The 24,668-nt window shown below is 38.9% G+C and overlaps 5 protein-coding genes across 5 annotated transcripts; 3 read left to right on the top strand and 2 right to left on the bottom strand.

Moving 5' to 3' along the window:
* Window positions 1–312: 312 nt before the first annotated feature.
* Window positions 313–3,355, bottom strand: LOC122045113 (E3 ubiquitin-protein ligase RHF2A-like). Its single transcript, XM_042605185.1, has 8 exons — window positions 3,229–3,355; window positions 2,402–2,537; window positions 2,272–2,318; window positions 1,886–1,948; window positions 1,698–1,806; window positions 1,216–1,580; window positions 1,019–1,126; window positions 313–942 (listed from the first exon to the last, which is right to left on the bottom strand). Exons 2-8 carry the CDS (start codon window positions 2,528–2,530, stop codon window positions 624–626), a joined length of 1,140 nt encoding a protein of 379 aa, XP_042461119.1. The 5' UTR covers window positions 2,531–2,537; window positions 3,229–3,355; the 3' UTR covers window positions 313–623.
* Window positions 3,356–4,087: 732 nt separating this feature from the next.
* LOC122045114 (myosin-binding protein 7-like) lies at window positions 4,088–7,022 on the bottom strand. The gene is made up of 3 exons (XM_042605186.1): window positions 5,598–7,022; window positions 4,525–4,571; window positions 4,088–4,413 (listed from the first exon to the last, which is right to left on the bottom strand). Exons 1-3 carry the CDS (start codon window positions 6,828–6,830, stop codon window positions 4,329–4,331), a joined length of 1,365 nt encoding a protein of 454 aa, XP_042461120.1. The 5' UTR covers window positions 6,831–7,022; the 3' UTR covers window positions 4,088–4,328.
* A 3,840-nt stretch (window positions 7,023–10,862) lies between these two features.
* On the top strand, window positions 10,863–13,059 carry LOC122045115 (stem-specific protein TSJT1-like). Its single transcript, XM_042605187.1, has 4 exons — window positions 10,863–11,148; window positions 11,792–12,032; window positions 12,469–12,589; window positions 12,665–13,059. Exons 1-4 carry the CDS (start codon window positions 10,955–10,957, stop codon window positions 12,850–12,852), a joined length of 744 nt encoding a protein of 247 aa, XP_042461121.1. The 5' UTR covers window positions 10,863–10,954; the 3' UTR covers window positions 12,853–13,059.
* Window positions 13,060–13,191: 132 nt separating this feature from the next.
* On the top strand, window positions 13,192–17,359 carry LOC122045116 (peptidyl-prolyl cis-trans isomerase CYP38, chloroplastic-like). Its single transcript, XM_042605188.1, has 7 exons — window positions 13,192–13,560; window positions 14,273–14,563; window positions 14,771–14,970; window positions 15,878–16,113; window positions 16,287–16,429; window positions 16,841–16,912; window positions 16,992–17,359. The coding sequence occupies exons 1-7, from the start codon at window positions 13,195–13,197 to the stop codon at window positions 17,208–17,210; spliced, it is 1,527 nt and encodes a 508-aa protein (XP_042461122.1). The 5' UTR covers window positions 13,192–13,194; the 3' UTR covers window positions 17,211–17,359.
* Window positions 17,360–18,447: 1,088 nt separating this feature from the next.
* LOC122048943 (calcineurin B-like protein 4) lies at window positions 18,448–21,799 on the top strand. The gene is made up of 9 exons (XM_042610449.1): window positions 18,448–18,550; window positions 19,378–19,541; window positions 20,282–20,364; window positions 20,467–20,526; window positions 20,635–20,743; window positions 20,876–20,928; window positions 21,038–21,118; window positions 21,203–21,315; window positions 21,457–21,799. The coding sequence occupies exons 2-9, from the start codon at window positions 19,460–19,462 to the stop codon at window positions 21,521–21,523; spliced, it is 648 nt and encodes a 215-aa protein (XP_042466383.1). The 5' UTR covers window positions 18,448–18,550; window positions 19,378–19,459; the 3' UTR covers window positions 21,524–21,799.
* The last annotated feature ends 2,869 nt before the right edge of the window (window positions 21,800–24,668 follow it).

Below are 24,668 nucleotides of genomic sequence, written 5' to 3' on the forward strand. Positions count from 1 at the left end.
CTGCAGCATCTCCTGAGATGATCTGAATTGTTGCGTTGTTGCATGCATCTTTGCTAAGGCAAGCCTGTTTATGGCATGTTTCTCATTGGTTAGAGTATGATCGAGATGAATACTACTATTAAGCTTTTGAAAGTCGATTTTTGATTGACCTCGTAGGCTCTACAGACTCAAATTATGTAGTTGATCCAAATTTCATTACATGATCATGAATTTTCTTTAGATGTGGGATGGAATGAAGAAAATCATTTCATTATCCAATTAATAAATTTTGAATCATTTACTACCCTAGCAGTTCCTGTAGTTTCATTGGTGTTTGCAGCCAAAGCTTTCCATGCTTTCTGTTATCTGTTTATTGCGAGTTCTATCGCCAAATTAAAGACATTGAGTTTTGATACAAAATACAGTATCACCATCCATACATGGAAAGGAGATTCTCTATGTTTCCTTTTTATTTTAAGCAAAAGAACAGGACACAACATTGAAAACTTGGGCATAAATGACCTTGTGGTTATTTGTGGATTTATTATGTCTAAACCGATAAGCAATGCCAAGGACGAACCGAGCTTACATGTGTGTACCTTTCGGCCAGAGCAAGCTTGGAGAGTTAGAAAATGGAATGCAGACTACTTGGGACCTGAAGTTGCTACCCAATGAGTTGATGAACTGCTAGTGTTCCCATGAGTGCCAACTCGATTGGCATTAAGATCCATATTATCCGCATTGCTCGGTTCCATGACTGCATCTACTTCAGCGCTTGGTGGAGCAGAAGTACTCGATGTTCTTCCTTCTCTTGTGTCCAACCGCTCCATCATTCGTGTTACGGTGGCAATTCCAGCACGCACTTCTCTTCTGACTCCAGAACCAATATCTGCCATGGAACCACTACGTGAAAGTAGCCGCTCCCTCCATCCCCGAGTATTCTTAACTATAGATTCCTTGTATCTATTTATTTTTTGGAAAAGAAGCATAATCAACATGTGTATTCTGGAGATTGGGGGCACAAATAATCTACAAGTACCTCATCGAAACAGCATTCCAGCGAGATTTCAGATTTTCTGAAATGGGCTGCGACTCGGAGGGCCCTGGTCTTTCTCGACTAAACGGAGAAGAATGCCGGATGGGTGTCCTGCATAACAAGCGGTGAGCAGAACAATCTAATGATGTATTGAAGAACTTATGCAAAGTGATTTACATGCCTATAGTGCTAAAGCACACCTGGGATTTGAAAGACTATTGGTCCCTGATGTCAGTAAAGGAAACTGGGTAGCCTGAGCTGTGAAACCATTGGCTGCTTCAGCAGGTACACCTCCTGGACTAGGTGTTGGAGGTGATGGATCAGCATCCATTATCACATGAACTGATTCATTTTCCCTTCCTAAAGCAGAAACAGCAGGTGCAGAGACCACAGATGGGGCATTTGAATTCGTAGAGAACACTGAATATTGTGACCGGTTGTGAGATCCTGATCCAACTCGTCCCTCGCTTGTGGCAATGTGATGTGCTCTTCCCATGGCAACAGCAGCAGCTAAGTGCTGAAAAATGCGCTCTTCAAGTTCAGCATCACTTCCAACAACTGGCAGCTGCAATGAGAAGTTCAGAAAGAAATGATCATAGCACATGAGGAAGCAACCATTATCTTTTCGCCTGAAAAATAAATCACTGGAGAAATATCAAAATCACTTTACAGGAGCACCCACATGCTGCAAATCCGAATCACCAAGAGCAGGATGATGAAAAATGGTAGCAGTTTGTGCGCGGTTATGTCTAGTGCTCCTTTCGTGCTCTACAGCCTCTAGTAGTTCTTGGCTGCCACAGGCAATTTCAGAACCTTTCATTTGTGCCATTAGTCTCAGCAAATTATATCGGTTTATTACGACTAATATACCTGGCTGGATCTTTCAAACTAACAGTCTGCCAACACATAGGGCAATGAGAGCTTCTCTGGCACCTAATCATAATGAATTTGGAAAAATAAATATTGCGAAAGTAGATTAAGTCTGGGGTATGTACACGAAACTAGCATGTGGAATCAATATGCAGTTAAGTAAACCAAAACAGATGGGATAAACTTGTTCAGCTATTACGAAAATATACAGTGCAAGTCATGGCTGTGATTCCAACAAATAATGCAACAAAGTAGGTTGCCTTCAACCAACAACTTTTCTGTATGAGGATGAATATACTTTCGAATTTCACAATTAGGTAACTGATTCGATATTAGTAACCTTCAAGAATGCACAGAACATCAACAGAAGAAAAATAAAACAGTACCATTCAAGAATGCATTGTAGATGGAACTCATGCTTGCAACCAGTAACCTGAAGAACAATGTATTAGAAAACATAACACGTCGAACGAACAAGAGGGTGAAAGCAATATTGTTAGCAAAATATGTATGTACAGTGGAAGGATCACTGCAAAAGGATTCTAAACAGATGCTGCAAGCATCATCACAGGCATCCTGGATGCCTCCTTCCACAAAAGCTGAAGCTGACGACAAGTGGTTCTCCATCTCTGAAGCAGCCTCCATCGCAAACCTAAGTCGAAGTAGTTCAATCAGGGATCAAACAGGAAAAAAAAAACTCAACACCCAAGGAAAATAGCTCATCAAGGATAGTTCAATCACAAAATTCAAACTAAGAATGTGAATATATGATAAATAACACTAAAATTAGGGGGGAAATAACATCAAAAATGATATTTTTAAACAAGCATCCTATCGTTCTAGCTGACTGTCATCACCAGGAGCGCAAATCACCATATCTGAGATGGATAATGGGGGACAATAAGTCAAACAGGAGATCGGCGGACCATGGGGCCAATAAATTAGCAACATTGTGCGAAAACAAAGACGGATTCTAATCAGGGATCGAGCAAAAAGAAAAACTCAAACCCCCCAGGAAAATAGCTCATAAAGGATAGTTCAATCACAAAATTCAATCTAAGAAAGTGGATATCATCGATACAGCTACAACCAAAGCCGAGAAATAACACTAAAATTAGGGTGGGAAATTGGAAATAACATCAAAAATGAATTTTTAAAACAAGCATCTTATCGTTCTAGCTGATTGTCATCACCAGGAGCGCGCAACACCATATCTGATATGGCTAATGGGGAACAATAAGGCAAACGGGAGATCGGCGGAAAACAAAGACGGATTCTAACCACCGAGGATCCGAGCGAGATTACAACACAAAAACCAAACAGGGAAGCGATCGATCAAGTACCTCCGACGAAGAGACGCGGGTGGAGGTTCTGTGAGCCGACAATTCCTGGAATCGCGATGAAGAAACCCTAGAGTGAGCGCGGAGAAGAAGAAAGGCGTCACATTCGTTTGATCGTTTCGCTCCCTCTTGCTATTTTAGGGGAAGGATGCGGATGGGTTAAATAGAGTTAGTTACTGTACGTGCTTTTCTTACGCAGCTTTTACTAACCAATGGAAGGGGGTGAAGGTGCGGAATCATCGGAATCCCTTGACTCGAGTACGTTTGGGTCGATGATAATGCGTAATCGAGGCGGAAAGGATATTTTATTATATTATAGGCAAATATTTATGTTACGCATTTTTTTTTTTTTTGACTATTGTCCAAAATACACCTGATTTGAAATATATATATATATATATATATATATATATATATATATAACATTTTATTTTATTTTTCTTTTAGAAATACCTTTTGTCTACTCCAACTTAATAAAAATCACTGTTTCATCAAAATACAAATCAAAATTTCTCAAACTTAATAAAAATCTTTTAATATTTTTTAAAAAATATAATGGTCACCTTTTTATTTCGACCCATGGGTCACTAATGAAAATTTTATATTCTATAATCTATTATTATTATTTTTAAATTCTAAAAGTAAAAAAAAAACAACATATTTTATTTTAAAGATTATTCAAGAAATTAGGAAACAACCTTAACCGAATCAATTAGATGTAATAATATAATATCCAAGAAAATTGGCAAGTTAAAGAAAAAAATAAAATACACAATTTCCTCAATTAAGCTTTTATACAACAATATGATGAGACGAATTATCAAATTGACTCAACAAATTTACAAATTAAGAAGCTCGAGTAGAAAAAGGGATTGATAATCTGCATTGTGTTTCATATTTTTGCACCAAAACAATAATAATAATAATAAATTATTTATATTTTAAACAAAGAAAAAAATTGGTGATTTTATAACCAAGATACAGTTGATAAAGATTAATAACATGCGAAAGGAAAGGAAAGGAAAAAAAGAACAGGAACTGGATATGCATGTTCAACTCATGCTTCACTGTGAGAACTGATAGCTGCACAACTGCACTTGTGTTTAGAGGATCTTCCTTTGCCTCATGTGACATGACTTGCCTAAGAACAGGAGTAAGCCAACACCGGCTGTTATCCCAAAAGTATACCTACTAGGATTAAAGTGACAAATCACACCTTGGTTAGGCATCAGTTCTATAAGGATTCTCAAAAAAAAAAAAAACAAGGTCACCAAATTTAAGTGAAATGTGGAAACTTACTTGGCTTGAGATGATTTCTTCCAGAATACAAAACATGAAAATACATCCTGGGGAGACAGAAGAACAAGTGAAGTAGCAATTAGTTCAGGTTTGTATATATGTTATTTTAAATTTTTTAAAAAAAAACATGACATTTTATTGAACCGCACATGCAGGTTTCGAGATTTCTCATTTCGCGTATCTAACTTTCATAATATCAAAACCACACAACGCATTTCCATTATACTTCTCCTTTTTTTTTATTAAAAAATTCACTGCTCTCAATTTACGCTGTCGAATTCAGATCTGAGAGGATAGATACGTTGAGACTTCTAGAGGTACATTAATTTTGATTTGAAATAATTCGGAGTTCTCTAGGTCCATAGTCAGTTTTGGACTAAACTAAATGACAGTTTTGGACTAAACTAAATGATGGACCTAGAGAACTCTAAATCACTTCAAATCAAAACCAATATACTCCTGGAATGTATCTATGCTCTAAAATATGAATTCGACAACCTAAATTAAAAACAGTGAATTTTTAAATTTGCAAAGGTTTGATAAAATTTATCACAAGCTCATTATTAGGCCTAAGACAATGATATTCACTAACCAACATCACCAACAAGTTCCTAGGACTCTCATGGTTCGAAAAATATCAAACTTTTGAATTTTCGAATTCTCTAAGTCCATTGTACAGTTTCAAAACTCTGAATCATTTCAAACCAAAACTAATGAAACTTGTTAATGTACCTATGCCCTCGGATTTGAATTTGATAGTGTAAATTGAAAGCAACAAATTTTTGAATGGGAAATGAGGAGTATAATGGGAATGTGCTATGTGATTTTGGTATTATAAAAGTTAGGTACATGAAATGAGAAATCCCAAAACTAACATGAGTGCGGTTCAGTAAAATGCTGAAAAAACAATTGACTTAGCCTATGCATGATACAATCTGTGCAAATACTACTATGCTAATTTTCTATTCCGAATTCAACATATAGTATATATTCACATAGGTGAGCACATACTTAAATTTGATCTACACATGTAAAAAAAATACTATCGAAAACATTAGTGAATAAATTTGTACCTTGATGATCGACATGAAAGGAAACCTCCGCGAGGTAGATGATTGCTTTATGATTCTATTGTCAATGGTTCCTTCCTTGCACATCTTCTGAGCAATTTCTTTCAATATCATCATCTGCGCCTTATCTGCACCCATGGAAATCAATGCCTGTCTCATATACTCTCTATCAGCTTCAAGCTCCTGCAGACGCATCTCAAGCTTAGAAATTTCTCCTTCCTCGACCACTTCACCCATTCGGGATCTCCTAGTCTGTAGCTCCCTTGGTGTGGTAACATAGTCATCACTGGCTCCATGCACAGCATCCACTGTATACACTCTGTCATTCATCTCCTCGTAATCTGATAGAGCATCTAACGATGTCGGGAACTCATCCCCCTTGTTGAATTCGAGGACAGATCCATGGCTTCCGTAGGAAAGATTTCTGAGATGCCTAGGCCGAGCTCGGGGAGAATGCCTCACGATGATTCCCTTGTCGATGGCGCTCCCAAATCTGCTACTTGGCGTCCGCTCGAGCTGGAAAATTCGCTGCTCCAGCTTCTGGAGGTGTTCACGTGGAGTTTCACCAGGGAGGTACTTGTCGATTTCGGCACCAGCGTCCCCGACACACTTTATCGAAGGATATTGATACTCCTGCGGGAACTCGATTTGGGGGATGGCGAAGGCGGAGGTCGCCGTGTCAGGTGTTTGCGGTTCAGAGGGAGGGGCATCTCCGTCGAGGCTAAAGCCGTAGCTGAGGATGCGGTGACGGTAAGCCTGGACCTCACAGGAGAGGGCTTGCATTTCTTGTTCGCGCTTGAAGAGAAGGTCCTCAAGCGTCGCGATCTCCTCCTGGTTGTGCTTCAGATTCTCCTCGGTGACGCGCTTGAACTGGCGAGTCTCCATGATGGCCTCCGCCTTCTCGTGCTGTAGCCGGACAATCATTGACATGGCCTCTTGCGCAGCGGACGCAGCGGCGCTCCGCTCCTCTTCCAGCTCCTCTTGTAGCTTCTGGATCGATTGCTGGTGGCTGAGGAGGGCCTCGCGTAGGGCTTCCGCCTCGTTCCCGATCTCGACTCTGGCAACGCTAGCGCCAGCTCCGAGATCGTCCCCATCGGTGCCGACGCAGGATACCAAATGGGCATCGGCTGCCCTGGCGTCCCGCTTTCGCCTCAGAGACCGATGTCGTCCAGGAGAGAAAACCCCGACGGAGAATCCTTCCCCTCCACCTCCACCATAGCCCGGACCGAAATCCATAGATTCCCCAAAAAAGCCTAACCTCTTATCCTCAACCGGGATCCAATGCTGCCATTCCAACGCCACCTCCTGGTGCGTCGCCCCCCGCCCGTGGGTGAAATGCTTCGTAGGCGGCGGCGGCGGCGGTGGCGGCGGAGAAGGAGATGCCAAGGATGAACCAATAGGGCGAGGCCGCGAGGGACGGCCCGAAGCGCCTTATTAGACGACGAACGAACTATCGCCGGCCCGGAACGAACGCGTGGCTTCTATTTTTGCTTCCAAGAAGGCTTCGTCTAGTAGTTTTCTGTGGTAGGACAGAAATGAGAAGGACTAAGAATGCGTACCGGACAAAGATACCCACTTTCCCAACCCAGGACTAAGCGGGGCCCATACATAAAATCGCAATCAATGTGAAATTAAAATCATCATCTCAAAATACTAGCTAAACATAAAGATTAAAAATGGCTGGGTGGTTCGACGTAATGGTACCGTGGTAAGATATTTAGATATCAATAGTTCGAACATTAGCTATAACATATTTGTAAAAAAATTTCTCCAAATGAGAGACGTAATCAAAGATACTGGTCTTTGTGAGTAATTTTTAATTTATCTTAGAGACAATGAAAAATTTTAATAGAGTTAGATCGGTCATTTTCAGAATTAGCCGATTTAAATAATTGAATACTTAGATTAAAAAAACAAGTGGAGGTTTATTAGCCTCAGGGCAATAGTGCAGTGGTAATGCGACTTCTCAATTTTCTGGAAATTTAAGGATTAAGCCATGATTGGTTGGTAAAAAAAAATTCATGAGGTCGGACCAATCACTCCCAGAATTTATCGGCATAACCTGAATATTTTGTGTCACCTAAAAAAATATTTTAAAAAATAATTGAGATTTGAGCTTTATTTTAGTCTCGAGACAATAATGGATTGAGTCCCAGGCTCGGTAAATTAACGAATGAATTTTTCTTAATGAGCGGTCGCCCTAAAAATACTATGTTGAGACCTACACATCTGGCTAGAGGGGGTGAATAGTCAATCACCCACTTCTTTGCTTCATATGCTTGTTAGTGCACAGCAAAAATACAAAACAACCTAACAAGATGAAAGATAAACCTAGAGACAATAACTAAGACGATTAAACCTCTCACACGTTTATGTAACGTGGTTCGGAGATCACTTGCTCCTATTACATGGTTGTCCATAAGGTGGACGATCTCAATCCGTCAATGGATGATTTCTCGGAGAACTTCTGGCTAGCTCATATAACTTCTTGTGGGTGGAGAAACCTCACCACAACTCGCACAAGACCACACTAGATCACTTAAGCACTTGGAGACTCTAATTAGGGTTAACCACCACTAATTTCATCACCTTACTCAAGCATCCCGAGCTCCATTAAATAGAGCTCGAATGGAAATATCCAAACAATATTTCTGCCACCAGTCGACTACCATACTTACCAATCGACTGGCCTTCGTGGATTTCGACCATTATAGGCCAACGGCTCAAAATCAGTCGATTGATGAAAACACTAGCTACAGTAATGCTATAGTAGCGCTACAATAACTGCAACAGTAACCTGAAATTTTACCCTACTAGTTGCGCAGAGGCCTCAATAAAATTAGGGTATGTCTGAAAGTCCCACAGATAGGCCGCCGAGTGAAGAGTTGATCGCCATTATGTAGGCCACTCCACGGTGAGGGGGAAGCGCAGGAAGAAGTACTTATCCTTTCATTCTGAGTCGAAGGATGGGAGAGGAGCGAAGAAAGTAGTTCGGGTACGGGTCTGGAGATGAAAAAGGCCCTCATTGTGACAACGAGGGGGTGAAGAAGTAGTGGAATAGGCGAGGAGTCCAAGATACATTGCACACTTCATAGAGGAGGATGAATCCACACAAGATCCTCATAGAATTGGGGGTAAGTTGACAAAGAGGGATGCGGAAATAACGACTCACTTCGGAGAAGAAAGGGTGAATGGGAAAACGGAGGTCAGCGACAAACTTCTCTTTGAAAAAATAAAATCACATACCCTATTGGAGGGGAAAAGACCCAATGAACGTCAGAGGGTATGATGATGTGTGTTGCCATGGGGATTTCATATGAGAAGCAGAGATCATCCAGATCCATGCCAGTGAAAGTCAAAACTCCAAGAGCATAGGCAGGCGCAGGGGAATCCATGAGAGGGGGTGAACACAAAGCACTCTGTAACGACCCGCCCCCTCGGCCCCTTGGGCGGCCCAACTGGCAGCCCATTTGGCGGTCCCTTTGGCGATCCCTTGGGTGGCCCAACTTGCGGCCCATTTGGCAACCCCTTATGTCGTCGACCGACAGCCCTCGGTCGTGCCGTTACTTACTAGGTCTTCCCACCCATGGCCAGTGGATTTTTGTCTTCTCCAGGATTCGAACTCTAGACCTCCAAGCTAAGTACTAGAGTTTATGAATCCTGGTAGCCAGTGCCAAGGCGGTGAAGGTGGACTTGAAGCACGGGTGAGTGGCATGCCGCAGTTGCGACGACAAAGAATTTTTATTTCGAATAAACAACAAACAACCGGTATAGCTCCTTATGCTGACGTCGGAGGAGCCGTCGGAAGTGGTGGTGTCGGAAGCACCCTTGCGGCAACGACTGGTGCCGGAAGCACCATTGCAGCAACGACGACAAAGATAAAGAGCAGGATGGTGTTCGACATCTTCGTGTTGAAGATCAAGCAAGATGGTCAATTTGTTTTCATATCACTTTCTCTCTCTTTATTCTCTCTTATCATATTTTCTCTCTTTTCATTTTATCATCACACTTTTTTTCTCATCATACTTCTTTCTCCTCAATCTCTCTCATATACACTCTCTCTCCTTATTTTTTATCATCACATTTTCTATTTATTCATTCTCTCCTATCACACTTCCTCTCTCCTCATCATTTCTCATCATGCTTTCTCTGACATCACATTTTTTTTTTTCATCACACTTCCTCTTTTAACATGTTTTCTCTCACATCACACTTTTTTTTTTCATCACACTTGCTCTTTTAACATGTTTTCTCTCCCATCATACTTTCTATCTCATCAATCTCTATTATCACACACACTCTCTCCTCATTTTTCTCATCACACTTTTTTCTTTTTTCATTCTCTCTCATCATATTTTCAATCTCCTCATATTTTCATCATGCTCTCTCCCATCATACTTTCTTTTCTCATTTTCTCTCATTACATTTTCTCACTCTTTATTCTCTCTCGTCATATTTTCAATCTCCTCATCTTTTTATCATGCTCTCTCCCATCATACTTTATTTTTTCATTTTCTCTCATTACATTTTCTCTCATCATATTTTCTCTTATCACACTTTCTCTCTAATCATTCTCTCTCATCATATTTTTCTCCCACAGATAATTTTTTCACTTAGTTTCTTCTAAGGGTAAAAAAGGAAAATTTAATTTATTCTAATAAAAATATTCAACTAATTAAATATTATTTTTAAAAGTGATATATATGATCATACTCATTCTAATTCTATAATACAATAATTTTTATTCTCATCCTCATTCCGATTATTATGAAAGAACGAAATATCATCTTAGAATTTTTGAGATAGCGTTTGGTTTGAATACAACAATAAAAATAGAAATGAATTTGTTACATAAATTATCATTCTCTTATCCAACAAATTTAAATTTAACTCATTCGTTTATAGTTCTAGATTTGATAATCAAGGTTGGTGGATCATCTTTTGCCAGGTAGATTTGATAATCATAATAAAAAATAAGTGCTTGGAATCTGCATTTATTTCAATAATTGTTTGAAATAACCTTTAAATCTTCACATTCTAAGATTTAATAAACCATTTAACACTTTAGATATTTAACCAAATTTGTAAATATAGATACTAAATGCATTTGCCTTCCTCCACGTCAGCGCCATTCCCTGGAGACTTGACTTTTTGGCTAGACGAGGTTTGTGCACGTGTCTTCTTGTGATTGATTTCAGTCTGCGGTCTTCAGATCTGGAACGATTGACCGCACGGGCGGTGCCCATCCGCCACATATATTGGCTTGGCGTATAGTTTATTTATGCGCGACACGAGGGCTCCGTAAACCGATCGAGAAGAGACGCGGGAGTCGGAATCGGTTCCAAGGGTCGACGGAGAAGATGCTGGCTGTGTTCAATCCGACTGTGGCGAAGGTGCCGGAGGGGCTGAAGAGCCCGGAGGCAGCGGGCGGGGAGGGCGGCCGCCGAGTGGTGGATCACTTCGCGGCGGAGCGGAAGGGAGCGGTGGTCGTCGGCCTCGGCTTGGCCGGCACTTTGGCTTACACGTCGGAGAACCAGAACCCTCTCCTTCCGAGGTGAGAATCAATGATTGTTATTTAGCTTCGTTTTCCTTGATTTTAGGGCAAAATCTTCAATCTAAGGAGGAAAATGATTTTTTTCTTCTTCAATTTGATAAGATAAAGAAGAAAGCCCTAAATTTCTTAATTGTAGATTCTTTCATCTCTTCGATATCTGTGAGTAACATCAATTATCAAATATTGATCTGTTCTTCTATTATCAAGTAAAAAACCATTAGTGTGTGTATGATTGAGAAAGCTTGTAGGGTTGGTGGGATGATCGCTCAACTGTTCTAATCAAATGTTATAAAAAGAAGAGCAAAAATCATACCTTGTGATCTTAGTTTTAAGCATATTACAAATCGCAGGATTCATACTCTGCTTCCTGAAATCATCTCTATGCGATGACTGTGCTAATCATTTGCATTTGGTTGAGACATGTTGTTTACTTGTATTTTAATGTTGATTTGCTTCTTCATAAAGATGGATCTTGTCATCAGATCATCCAAGATTGCTTGACCTTCTGAGTTTGTTAAAGATTTAGCTAACTTGTCTAAGATACAGAGAAAATAGTATACCTGGGACAGTGAGGAAGAGTTTTAGTTATATAGTGTTAACTTGATTGGATTCATCTTTCTGCTGTTTCTTTTTATTCTGGCAGATTATTCGCTGTGGCAGATGATGTATTTTGCATGTTCCAAGGGCATCTCGAGAATCTGACTTTGCTGAAACAACAGTATGGTTTAGGCAAGATTGCTAATGAAGTAATCATTGTAATTGAAGCCTATAAAACATTGAGAGATAGAGGGCCATTCCCTGCTAGCCAAGTTTTGAGAGACCTCAGTGGAAAATTTGCTTTTGTTCTGTTTGATAGCTCATCAAATTCTGCCTTCATTGCTGGTGTGAGTACTAAAAGAAGCATTTTTTTTTTCCTTCTCACAAATTTTTTTAATTGTCTCTTATATATTAGGTATGCATATTCTACTAACACATTTCTATGATCAGGTGAACGAGCATAATTTGTATCTTTAGTTTCACCAGATGTTCATCCTTGACGACTATATAGTTATTGCTCACTAAATGATTGATCTATGCTTCTTGGTTTGAACTTGATGCTTTGGTATTTCTTATGTTCTTCATTATTAAGCTACTAAATCTGTGGTTCCGGGAACCAGTCATTAGCCTTGTCTCTATAATTCTGTCTTGTTGAAGAGGTCTTTAAGTTCATAATCTCATTCATTCTGCTCGGATCAAGTAAATCCTTTGAAATCAACACAAGGTCCTGATGCTTCATTTGATTTAGTTTCTGAAAAACTTGATTCTTTTCTTTTCCCGCAGGATGCTCACGAGAGTGTTCCCTTCTTCTGGGGAGCCGATGCCGAAGATCATCTTATAGTATCTGATGACATAGGTATCATCAAAAAGGGTTGCGGGAAATCATTCGCCCCTTTCCCTAAAGGTACTACATTTCGAGAATTTTGTATTCAATCATTATGCATATATACATACCTCATTCCTACTGTTTCCTTCTCAGGCTGCTTCTTCACTACATCTGGAGGATTGAAGAGCTTTGAACATCCTCTCCATGAGCTGAAGCCAGTGCCAAGGGTCGACAGTGATGGCAATTTCTGTGGTTCTGACTACAAGGTCGACGACAAGGCGAAGAAGGAATCAGGGATTCCCAGAGTCGGTAGCGCTGCAGATTGGTCGTCCCAATTTTGATTCTGCAAATTCTCATACTCCATGCTGCCATTGATGCTTCCCTATGGGTATATTAGACTATGTGCAAACCTAAAGAAGTTGTATGTATGACCTAAATCATAATAATGATGTTAGGATCCTCGCATGTATCCCTGAACCTATATTTATGTAATAGTTTCAACTTCCAAAATTGCTATTTGAGTTAATAACTTGCAAGTTTCTATGAAATATTTGAGTGTAGAAAAACTATCATGTTGGTTAATTATCTTACAAGGAGTCGGCTTACATCATACTAATTATTCGAATTATTTAAATGATGTGCCGGTCACGGCCCGTGACAGACCGGACCAGGCCCGGTTCATCATGCTGAAAGCGGCCAGACCAGACCTGAACCGTTCTCGGCTCGTTTTGACACCTGGAACAGCCTTATCTTACATGTCTACATGCAATTGGCCGCTGTTCCTTCCCGGTGGTCAAACACTATCCACCTTCTTCTTCCTCCGCAAGACGCAGATGCCGACCTCGTTTTCGCCTTCTAATCCCATTTCGCCTCTCGTGTCAAAGCTCAGCATCCCCTTAATGGCCGCCGCCCTCCTCTCTTCCCAGTGTCGCCCCTCTCTGGCACGCTCGACGTCGACCCTCGCCGCTGGTGTCGCTCGGAGGCGCGCCCGCCTCGCTTTTCGCTGCTCCGCCTCTAGGTTTCCCCGGTTTGACCTAGGCGGCGAACAGGTACCGCTCGCTCTACCTTCGTCATTCTGAGCTACGGTCTGGTTTTCTTTGTATGAAAGTTCGATTCTTTTTGTGGTGTGACGAGGTGAGAGTTTTATAGTCGTCCCTGAGTTGTTTAACCCCCCACTAGTTCCTCCGCTCCCATCCCTCCCAGTTTCTTTTTTGATGTTTTTTCCGTGAAAAAGAGGGCGGTTTTTTTGTTATGCTTCATTTCCCCCCTTTTTGGGTTCCTACACGCAACTAGACAGACTGGAGTTGTGTGCATCGTATTTATTCAACATTTCATATTTTACTCTGTTGAAACTTGAAACTTCACTAAAATTTTCATGTCATAAAACGGTATTTTGATCAAAGTAGTTCCCGAGCTCACATTGTCTCTGGTGAAATTCTCGAGAACCCACATTCTCTTTGGCGATGTTCGGAGAAATAGTCCTGGTCAAATTATTCTGAGTTTCTCTCTTTTTTTTCGTCTCTCAAGTGAAACACTACTGTGGTTTTCTACACCTCATGGGTTCTTGAGCATTGCTTTCATTTTCACTGTTAAGATAAATAATGGTCTTTGTTTTCTTTTACTTTGCACGATTGGGTTTGAACAACGAACTGCAATCTCTTAACTACTTCTCGCTGTTTATTTTATCTACTTCAGACTCTTGGTAAAACTTGGGGCAGTTCCTGTGTCTGAATCTTTATTTTAATTTATATTTGAATGCAGAATGAAAATTCATGTCGCATAAAAGAATGTGCAATATCTTTGGCACTGGCAATTGGATTGGTAACTGGTGTTCCCATAGTAACCTCTCCAGCCCATGCTTCCCCTGTAAGTCCAGTGTTGCCTGATCTGTCTGTGCTGATATCTGGTCCACCTATCAAAGATCCCGGTGTCTTGTTGCGAAATGCATTGCCTATTGATAATAAGGCAATCAGGGAGGTTCAGAAACCGCTTGAGGATATCACAGATAGTCTCAAGATTTCTGGCGTTAGGGCATTGGACACGGCTGAGCGAGTAAGTTGATTTGGCACATGCATTTATGTTTTATTTGAATTTGCTACTTTCAAGCCTGCAATGATCTCACGACTTTGGTGATGTTTTATTTGTATGAGAAATATAGGCACTCATGATTGTGATGTCTGGATTTGCTTGCGGATCTAATTCAAAGTAATCTCTTGCTCATGGATTCCTTGCTAATTCTTTTCCCTACTTTATTGGTAGAATGTGAGACAAGCTTCTCGTGCTCTAGAACAAGGGAAGGCTTTGATTCTAAAAGGTGTATCTGAAACAAAGAAAGACAATGGGAAGGAATTGCTTGAAAAGCTGGCTGTTGGGATGAAAGAGCTTGAAGGCATTATCCAGCAAAGAGATAGGGAGGCAGTGGCCCCAAAACAGAAGGAACTCTTACAATATGTTGGAAGGTGAGAACTATCTTCTATTTTAGTTACGGGCCAATGGTCTTCTTCTTTAATCATAGACTTTAGCTGCTAATTCTTATTTTGTACTTTGGTTCCTATCAAAAAGAGAACCAAACTTTTCTTGGTAACATGCCATTTATTCTGTTTTCATATTTATTGGTTGTGTTTCTTTTATTTCCCTATGTTGATGATATAATAAGCACAAACTGTCTCTCAAAGGTTGATGATTGTAATTATTGTGCCTAAACTTGAAGACAAACTATGTATTAGTATTGCAATTTGTTGAAATGGGATAATTGTTCAACCTCCCTATTTTAATTTGGTTCCTAGAATATTTATTTTCTCACTGAATGATTCCTGAATGATTTGGTGAATAAATAATTGTTCAGAGGCATAAGACTCTTAATTAAGTATCAAACTCAATAGGAAATCTCTGTAGGAAAGAATTGAAGCATAAGTTGCATAACTCCATACTCACTGTTTAGTTGTTACTCGAGAAGCATTGCTTAAATGTGTCAGGCTTTGCTTGAATAAGGTATACTTTTATAGGATGTTGCGACATACCTCCGAAATATGATCCCTATACTGTCTGTTGATAATCTTGAATAAATAAATTTTCTAGCCCCATTTTGATAATGTTTTTAATAATCATTTAAATGGCCTGCCAAATTGCAAATGGGCAAAGCTGCAATGTGCAACTATTTAATCACTTGATAGTTATGCTTTATATCAACTTCACATCACAGTGCAAACTTTCTTTCTGACACTATATAACTTGAGTTTTCTAGCTTCTCACGGTTAGACAATCTGGCACTAGAAGTTGATGCAAGCCTTCATGTATGCTTCATTCTCATATATAACCTTGTCATTCACTGCAGCTGAGACTTCCTGCGACATTGCATTTCTGCAGTATTGAAGAGGATATGGTGGATGGTTTCCCCTTCGAGATTCCAGACGAGTACAGTAATTTGCCTCTTTTAAAAGGAAGAGCAACTGTGGATATGAAGGTTAAAGTTAAGGACAATCCCAACGTCCAAGATTGCGTGTTCCGCATAGTGCTTGATGGGTACAATGCCCCAGTTACAGCTGGAAACTTCGTAGACTTAGTTGAAAGGCATTTCTATGATGGCATGGAAATCCAAAGAGGTATTTCAGTAATTGTACTTGGAAGAATATTTAACTGTATGCCAATACTTGCATGATGGCATAGCAGCATTTCTTTCATTAATTTTTCAAGCATGCTATGTTTTGATCCCACACAAGTATGCATCTTTCCACACAAGTATGCATCTTTTAAGTATGACAAAGTTCTTATACAGCGGATGGCTTTGTTGTACAAACTGGGGACCCTGAAGGACCTGCAGAAGGTTTTATTGACCCTAGTACAGAGAAATTGCGCACTATACCGCTTGAAATCATGGTTATCGGTGACAAGGCTCCAATCTATGGTGAAACTCTTGAAGTAAGTTTCTTGTTCTGCGAAATGTACCGGTTACAATGCCATTGGTTTAATATCCCATTGAAGTGCTTATCTGTACAAATAAAGCATCAAGACCCCAATTGCAGTCCATTTCTTCACTTTTCGCCTAAGTAATCAGAGAAAAATAATGTCAAGTTTGGTTATATACAAAAAAAAAAAAAATGACATTACTCTCATCAAATTCCGATATACTACAAATAAATAGCTCTTTGTCAGGTTTGTTCGTTCATATATGAAAAAAATTTGGCTGTTTCTTCTCGAATCTCACAGATTGTTCTGTTTTATATTCACTTGTGCTTGCTTGCTGTTCATGAGCATTTCTGATCAGAAATTTTCATTTGTTATTTGAACAAAATGCACTTGCCTAACAAGCACAATGCCAATTCTGACTAGGAACTTGGAAGATACAAAGCTCAGACATGCCTACCCTTCAATGCATTCGGTACGATGGCAATGGCTCGAGCTGTAAGTCATCCGCTCACCCTCTTCTAGTTGTTTGATCATAGCTCAACTGGTATCCTAAATTATCAGTATTCGGAAACAGGAATTTGACAACAACTCTGGCTCAAGCCAAGTCTTCTGGCTTCTAAAAGAAAGTGAGCTAACACCTAGCAATGCTAATATATTGGATGGCCGGTATGCTGTCTTCGGATACACTACAGAGAACGAAGATTTCTTGGCCGACCTCAAGGTTGGCGACGTCATTGAGTCGATCCAAGTTGTTTCTGGCCTTGAAAATCTTGTCAACCCAAGTTACAAGTAGGATAGTAGTGAGATTTGTGAGCTGGAGCATGGGGCTCCATTTTTTTCTTCCTCTGGGTTCTTGTAAAACTTGAGCACTCGGAGATGTTTGACAATCTATTGATAATGTGTCACTCTATTCATCTAATTTTTAGCTGGTTATTTTGGTCACATTGATTGACTTTGTTCCAGCCCGATCCAACTTCTTTAGAACAAGACACTAGATCTCCGGGAAGAACCCAATCTCGTGGAAATAGATCCACACTACTGTAAGGCAATTCCTTAATCGAAGGCATCTTCCTTGCCTCGGGTGCCACTCGATCAAAGCCTCCAACTTGCTCAAAGTCGCTTTCCAAAAGAATGGATAAAATTAGGAGGAATTCTGCACAGATTCTTCCAAGTACTTGAGTAAGTATTATCGTTCATTCAGTGATTCAGATGCTTTTGCCGAGTCTGTTTCTTAGAAGCTCTATATCGAAAATACTGAATCAGTTATGATCACAGGAGAAAAAAGAACAAACAGTTGAGCATGGATAGGTTGACAGCAACTCCAATCATTCTCCACTCAGTTTCGGCACTGCCACAGTGATCTGGAAAAGATGGGCACAGGTTGCATTCTCCATGTTGCATTATCCAGCGGTATCGATCGTAGCACTCGCATGCAGCTGTTTAGCTACAGCAACCAACATTAAACAAAAAAGTTGATAATACGTAAGTTTGAAAATTTTACTATTTTATTTTAATTAAAATTATTATATCTAAAGTATTATTATATTAAAATAATTTTTATCAATTTATCAAAATCATTTCAAATTAGTTAAGTAGCTACCTAAGTAGTTAGATAATTACTATATAATTATAATTATAATTAAATTTTAAATTTTAGATTTTGAATATTATTACATTAAAAATATTCTTTAAGGTCCTCCCCGTCATCCACCGTCTAATCAGCACGAGCGTACCTTTTCAATAGGCCGTACACGTGCATGATAAGATGCTGACGGTGCATGTCCATGCGCATATAAAAGAAAAAATAAATAGTTATAATTTAAAAGTGAAAAAATACGCCATAATTAATTTCACCAATAAGTGAAAAAATGTGCCAGAAATTTAATTATCGTTTTTAAATATCAACTGGAAAGTCCGATAATCTTTTTGGGAAGTCAAATTTAAAATGAATTAACAGCTTTTTTTTATTAAGCTGTTTCCTTGTCATCATGTTTAAATATGTGCCTGCGCATGGAATAAGTGAAACCCTCGCGCTTGAGGAGCCGAGGAGGAGGAAGGAGGCGGCACCTGATCTCCGAAGGACTCATAGCGGCGCGAGGTCGATGGTGTCGGATTCGCCGTCGTAATTAAGAGGTGGAAATCCCTGTTTTTCCTCGTTACTTATCTCATTCGATCGCTATCGCTTTTTTTTGGGTCGATTTTTTTGTTTCCTTTTGCGCCGGAATGCGTTTTTATAAGGGAACCGGATTATTTCCTTCTTCTCGTTCGTTTTTGGGGGAATTGGTTTTATGATTTGTTTCGTTAGGTTTAAATCGAAGTTAGAGGTGGCCACAAACTCGAAGCTCAATGACTGATTTTTAGGTATTTAGTCCCCTTTTTTTTTTTCATGAATGCTGTCGTTAGCAGGAGTTAGATCTACTAGCTGATGGCACCGCCAGGTGATCCTGAAATCGCCTTTGTTTCTGGTAGTGTGATGGGGTTTAACTGTTTGGAGCGAAGAGTGAAATTGATTAATCTGTAATGTACTTTTTTTCCCCCTAAAATTGCATTGCATTCTGAAAGAATTTTGCTGAAAAGTTTGTGATTGGACAAGAAATGAAAACATCAGATGAATCCTGAAATAGAAGATCTGCCTAGACGTCTTAATCCTCCTAAGTTATGTTGATTGGACAGATCAGTTCTCTGAACATCAATTTAATCATAAAAATACAAACGTCAAAGGTAAACAGTGGCAGTACCATTTTTTCCTACTCATTAGTTTATTAGTTCCAAAGATGATGATGATGATGATTAAATAGCTCAGAATATTATTATTTTTATTGTTATTGTTTATATGATTATGTGTTTGCATAGAAGATTGTTCAGTATCAGACTTTGGTGTGTTCAGTTATCTCACTGCCCTAAACATGGTTCCGTGCACCAGTCTTGATTTTGATTGTGTTTTCTCCGTTCCTTCTCAGGAGCTCTCCCTAAGCAAGTCATTAAACTGAATTGAGATACAGCTTGCCTTACCTTGATATCTATGGTTTGGTTGCTAATCTGATGGGCTGTTTCTCTTCTAAGATTACTGACAAACACGCAGTCGGATACGAGGACCCTGTGGTTCTTGCTTCTCAAACAAATTGTATCTTCTTTCTACCTCTCCTTTTACTAACCCTGTAATTTTCATGCTCAGGAATATGCCATGCACGCATGCTCCGTACTGTTGCTTGCTATTTTCTCGCTTTCCTTTTACTAATCCTATAAATTTTCATGCTTTAGGAATAACCAACGCATGCATGCATATGCTTTGAGCTGTCGCTTGCTCTCTGTCAATCTCTCATTTTATAAATCCTGTAACTTTTGTGCTCTAGGTGCCATTCATACATGCTTTGAACTGTTGCTTCTTCGACTTTTTTCAGCAATTAAAGGCATCTATATGGACAGTATGACACACACACGTAACACACAAACAAAACAGTATCCAACAACAGCAGGTTAGGTATGGAACATGACAACATGTGCCGTCCAAGGTCGTACAGTCAAACCGCCCAATGCCTATGGAACAGGCTCAACATGTCCCGTCCAAGGTTGTCCCTTCGTTTACAGAAGGATTGGGTTTTAATGTCGGATAGTTGGGCTTTCGTATATTTTTTTGATGTAGGGAGATCACCATCCAAAGATATAGAGTAAAATAGATGTCTAATAGATGTCAGAACAATACGTTATCTAAAGAAAAAAAACCTTTCATAGGGCGGAACAAGGAGGTACTCTTTGTTTTTTTTTTCCGCCTGTCATGCAGGCTGAGTTCAGCGCAACAAACATTATATAATGTATAACTATTATAAAATTTATATCTAATCTTATATCTTTTCCGCTCGACAGTCACTGTCAATGACGTAGAAGCACTTCATGAGCTATTTAAAAAGTTGAGTTGTTTGATCATTCCGGACGGGCTAATCCATCGGGTATGTACTTTCCTTAGGCGTTTAATTAACCACCAAACTACTTCTATGGTATCGTGACCGTCCAAGGCTTTCTTCACTATTCTTAATTATGCCATTGAGCAGGAAGAATTCCAGCTTGCTTTGTTCAGGAACAGCAACAGAAGAAATCTTTTTGCAGACAGGGTCAGCATTCTGGTTTAACTTTGAGCCTAGTGAAATTTCTTCTCAAACATGAAAGTTATCCATGTGATAAATCTGCTCAAGCTATGATCATATTGACATATTTGTCAGGTATTTGACTTGTTTGATATCAAACGAAATGGGGCTATCGAGTTTGGAGAATTTGTTCGGTCGCTTAGCATCTTTCACCCAAGAGCTCCAGAATCAGAGAAAATTGAATGTAAATGCTTAGACATTTCACTGACTTCTTGTATGCTGGCCTTACAAGTGATATAGTTTGTTAAAATTTACAAATGATCCCTAACAATTGGAAAAGCCTTCCAATAATTGATCCCTAACATTTTACTTGCAGTTGCATTTAAACTGTATGATTTAAGGCAAACTGGCTTCATAGAACCCGAGGAGGTGAGCATAATTTCGTTTTTTCAATCTTGAGATTTCCTCCTTGTTGGATGTTTGTTGTTGGATTTTTTATATTGCATGGTTAATCTTACCTTTTGAAAAACATTCTCAGTTGAAGGAGATGGTGTTGGCTATTCTCAGTGAATCAGAATTGTCTCTTTCAGATGAACTCGTCGAAGAAATTGTCGATAAGGTGTGTGTGATACCCCCTTAAAGGATCTTTTCCTAAATAATTAAATTCCAAAACAGAAATTGACTTATTTGTTGTCTTTTGAAGAGTTTCAATCAGGCGGATGCAAGAGGCGATGGGAAGATCGACCCAGATGAATGGAAGGATTTTGTCAAAAAAAATCCATCTCTGCTCAGGAATATGACTCTTCCTTATTTATTGTGAGTTCTCGGTTCAAACATATATCTTTTGTTAGTTGTTCTACTACTACTCAGTTACAATCACTAAACACTCTGCGTATTTCTCTTTCTAAAGAGACCCTGCTAGAAATTAAGTATGGTGATTTCATGTTGTTCATGCAGGGACATAACAACATCATTCCCTAGTTTCGTCATGCAAGCAGACAACAGCGACACCGATACCGTATGATGTTATATCGATGACTGTCTAGCCGTATTCTGAAGGATTACGACCAGTGGTTGCTTCAAATCTTCTGCAGGAGTGATGTTGAGGATTGCATAGAGGTGGTATAGTATTAGAGAACTAACTAGCATGGGAATGCCCGGACCCATATAACTACGTATTTTGAATTTTCACGTTATTATTACATTATGGATTTTTAATCAAATTCACACTGTTCACTGTAGCCCAGGTAGAGCGGAGGACTTTAGTCGTTGCGGATGGCTTAGGTCGCGAGGAAATATCCTTCGGTATGTAATTTTTGGTTCATTCTTAGTTATTTTCGTAATTTGCATATCGTATCATGGTTAAAATCTAGGTAAAATTTATTATGATTTCTCCTGAATTTATCTTCCTATTCGGTTAATAGTTTGGATTCAGGTAAGCTGTCAGAGGCCGTCGACGGTGAAAAGGTGAACTCAGGGGAGAGTAAGGGGTGGTTCGCCCACCACCAGTGGCCTTTGATCATCTATCTCGAATCAAACTATAACTTAAATGGAAAGATGAATTCAAGAAAGATCGTAACTAATTTTAACTAGATTCCAACCGTCATCTAACATGCAAATTGTGAAAAGAGGAAATCAGATATTACAGTAGAGATGTCAATTCGGGTGGGTCGGGTCGGGTTGGGTCGGGTTGAGTTTTTTTTTTTAACCCAACCCGAACCTGACCCGAATTTGAGTTCAACCCAAAATATCTAAATCCGAACCCGAACCCGACCAACTCGATTAACCCGAACCCGGCCCATATAACCCGAAAATTTGATTCAAAACGATTTTTTTGAGTTATTTTCCTTATAATTCTTCACTTTTATCTCAATACTCCATCATTATTATACAAACATGATATTAATATACAGAAAAAAATCTAAATTTTTAAAATAAAATTTGATTTAACAAAAAAAAATCCACAAAACCTTATATTTAAGTCAACCCGGGTCAATCCGAACCCGACCCGACCGAACCCGAAAATTTTTACTCTCCAACCCTCCAATCTGAACTCGACCCGAACTCGAAAATGTTTCATCCGAATTTGATTTTTTTCAGGTCGACTCGGATTGGATCATCGGGTCGGATTCATTTTTGACACCCTTATATTACAGATCCTAGGATTTGAAATCCTAGGTCGGTTCGAATACGGCAGGGAGGATATAATGCTTTTTCTAAAAATTAATAATAATGATTTTTTAATATTAAGTATTAGAATTATGTGCAAACACACCGTTTGATAGTTAAGTACACTCCTATAATCCACGCTAAGCATGCCATTAAAGATAAACATTATTTTATTGAGGATTTTTTTTTTTTAGTTTATCAAATTCCTTTTCTAAAACTTAAACTAACTGGGAACCGCCCAATTTTAGCCAGATTAGGGTTCGTTGCCCCATTCTATATAAATTAATTCCTATGATCGGATCCCTCCCCCCGCGAGGGAAAGCGAGCAGAGAGACGGCGATCTCAAAAAATCAACAAGATGATTATGTACAGGGTTGGTCTTCGGTCTGTCACCAGGACCATTCTTCCTCTTCCTCTTCCTCTTCGATTCTTTTAGGGTTTTCACAGTCATAATACTCTTGGAGAGCTAAGAATCCCATATATCTCTCCATTATATATATAAAAAATTCCCTTAATAACAACATGGATCCCACACTTATTCATTATATATATATATTTTATCTCTCTATCATATTTTACCTTATATATAATTAAAATTTTATAAAATTTAAATTCATAAATTACTAATATAGAATAACATTAATAATTTTAAAAAAATTGCATAAATATTACGGTACATAAAAATTATTATAAAAGGCATAAATTATAATATATAAAAATAAATTTAAGCACAGCTACACTAGACCGTGGCTCTCTTTAATTTTTTTCAATCATTTTTTTTTTATGTATATGAAGTTATCCTTGTGTCATTTCATTAATATCCTTAATAAAAATTCCATAATCCTTATGAAAGATTTTAGCTTCCCGCAAAGCCATTTTTAATTTGATATTCTTTAATACGATCATTCTTTATCTATGCTTTGTTCCAATGTGTCACCTTCTCTAACTTTAGATTTGTCCTTACTCTTCGTTGCCTTTTGCCCTATCAAACGAATGCGGACTTTAAAGTCATCCACATCAACACTCATATTTGGATTTGATGTTGAAGTGTTCCCCTTGATTCAGATGTCCTTCCCTTCTTGCTAGAGTAATGAGCACCTAATTCTAGAGCATATTTCTCATACTCTTTGAGAATTTTCCTCACATGCATATACTTGAAGTCCTTGTTATTGCTATTGGCTTTCTACATATTCCAACCGTCAACTAACATGCAAATTGTGAAAAGAGGAAATTAGATATTACATTAGAGGTGTAAATTCGGGTGGGTCGGATCGGGTTGGGTCAGGTTGAGTTTTTTTTTAACCCAATCCGAACCTGACCGAACCCGAGTTCAACCCAAAATATTTAAATCCGAACCCGAACCCGACCAACTCGATCAGCTGGAACCCGGCCCATACAATCCGAAAATCCGATTCAAAACGACTTTTTTGAATTATTTTCCTTATAATTCTTAACTTTTATCTCAATACTCCATTATTATCATACAAACATGATATTAATATACAGAAAAAAAATCTAAAATTTTAAAATAAAATTTGATTTAACCCAAAAAAAAAATCCACAAAACTTTATATTTAAGTCAACCCGAACCTGACCCGACCGAACCCGAAAATTTTTTACTCTCCAACCCTCCAATCCGAACCCGACCCGAACTCGAAAATGCTCAATCCGAACTTAATTTTTTTCAGGTCGACTTGGATTAGATCATCGGGTCGGGTTTATTTTTGACACCCCTATATTACAGATCCTAGGATTTGAAATCCTAGGTCGGTTCGAATACGGCAGGGAGGATATAATGCTTTTTCTAAAAATTAATAATAATGATTTTTTAATATTAAGTATTAGAATTATGTGCAAACACACAGTTTGATAGTTAAGTACACTCCTATAATCCACGCTAAGCATGCCAATAAAGATAAACATAATTTTATTGAGGGTTTTTTTTAGTTAATCAAATTCCTTTTCTAAAACTTAAACTAACTGGGAACTGCCCAATTTTA

This window comes from Zingiber officinale, chromosome 2B (assembly GCF_018446385.1).
Source record: "Zingiber officinale cultivar Zhangliang chromosome 2B, Zo_v1.1, whole genome shotgun sequence".
Taxonomy (NCBI): domain Eukaryota; kingdom Viridiplantae; phylum Streptophyta; class Magnoliopsida; order Zingiberales; family Zingiberaceae; genus Zingiber; species Zingiber officinale.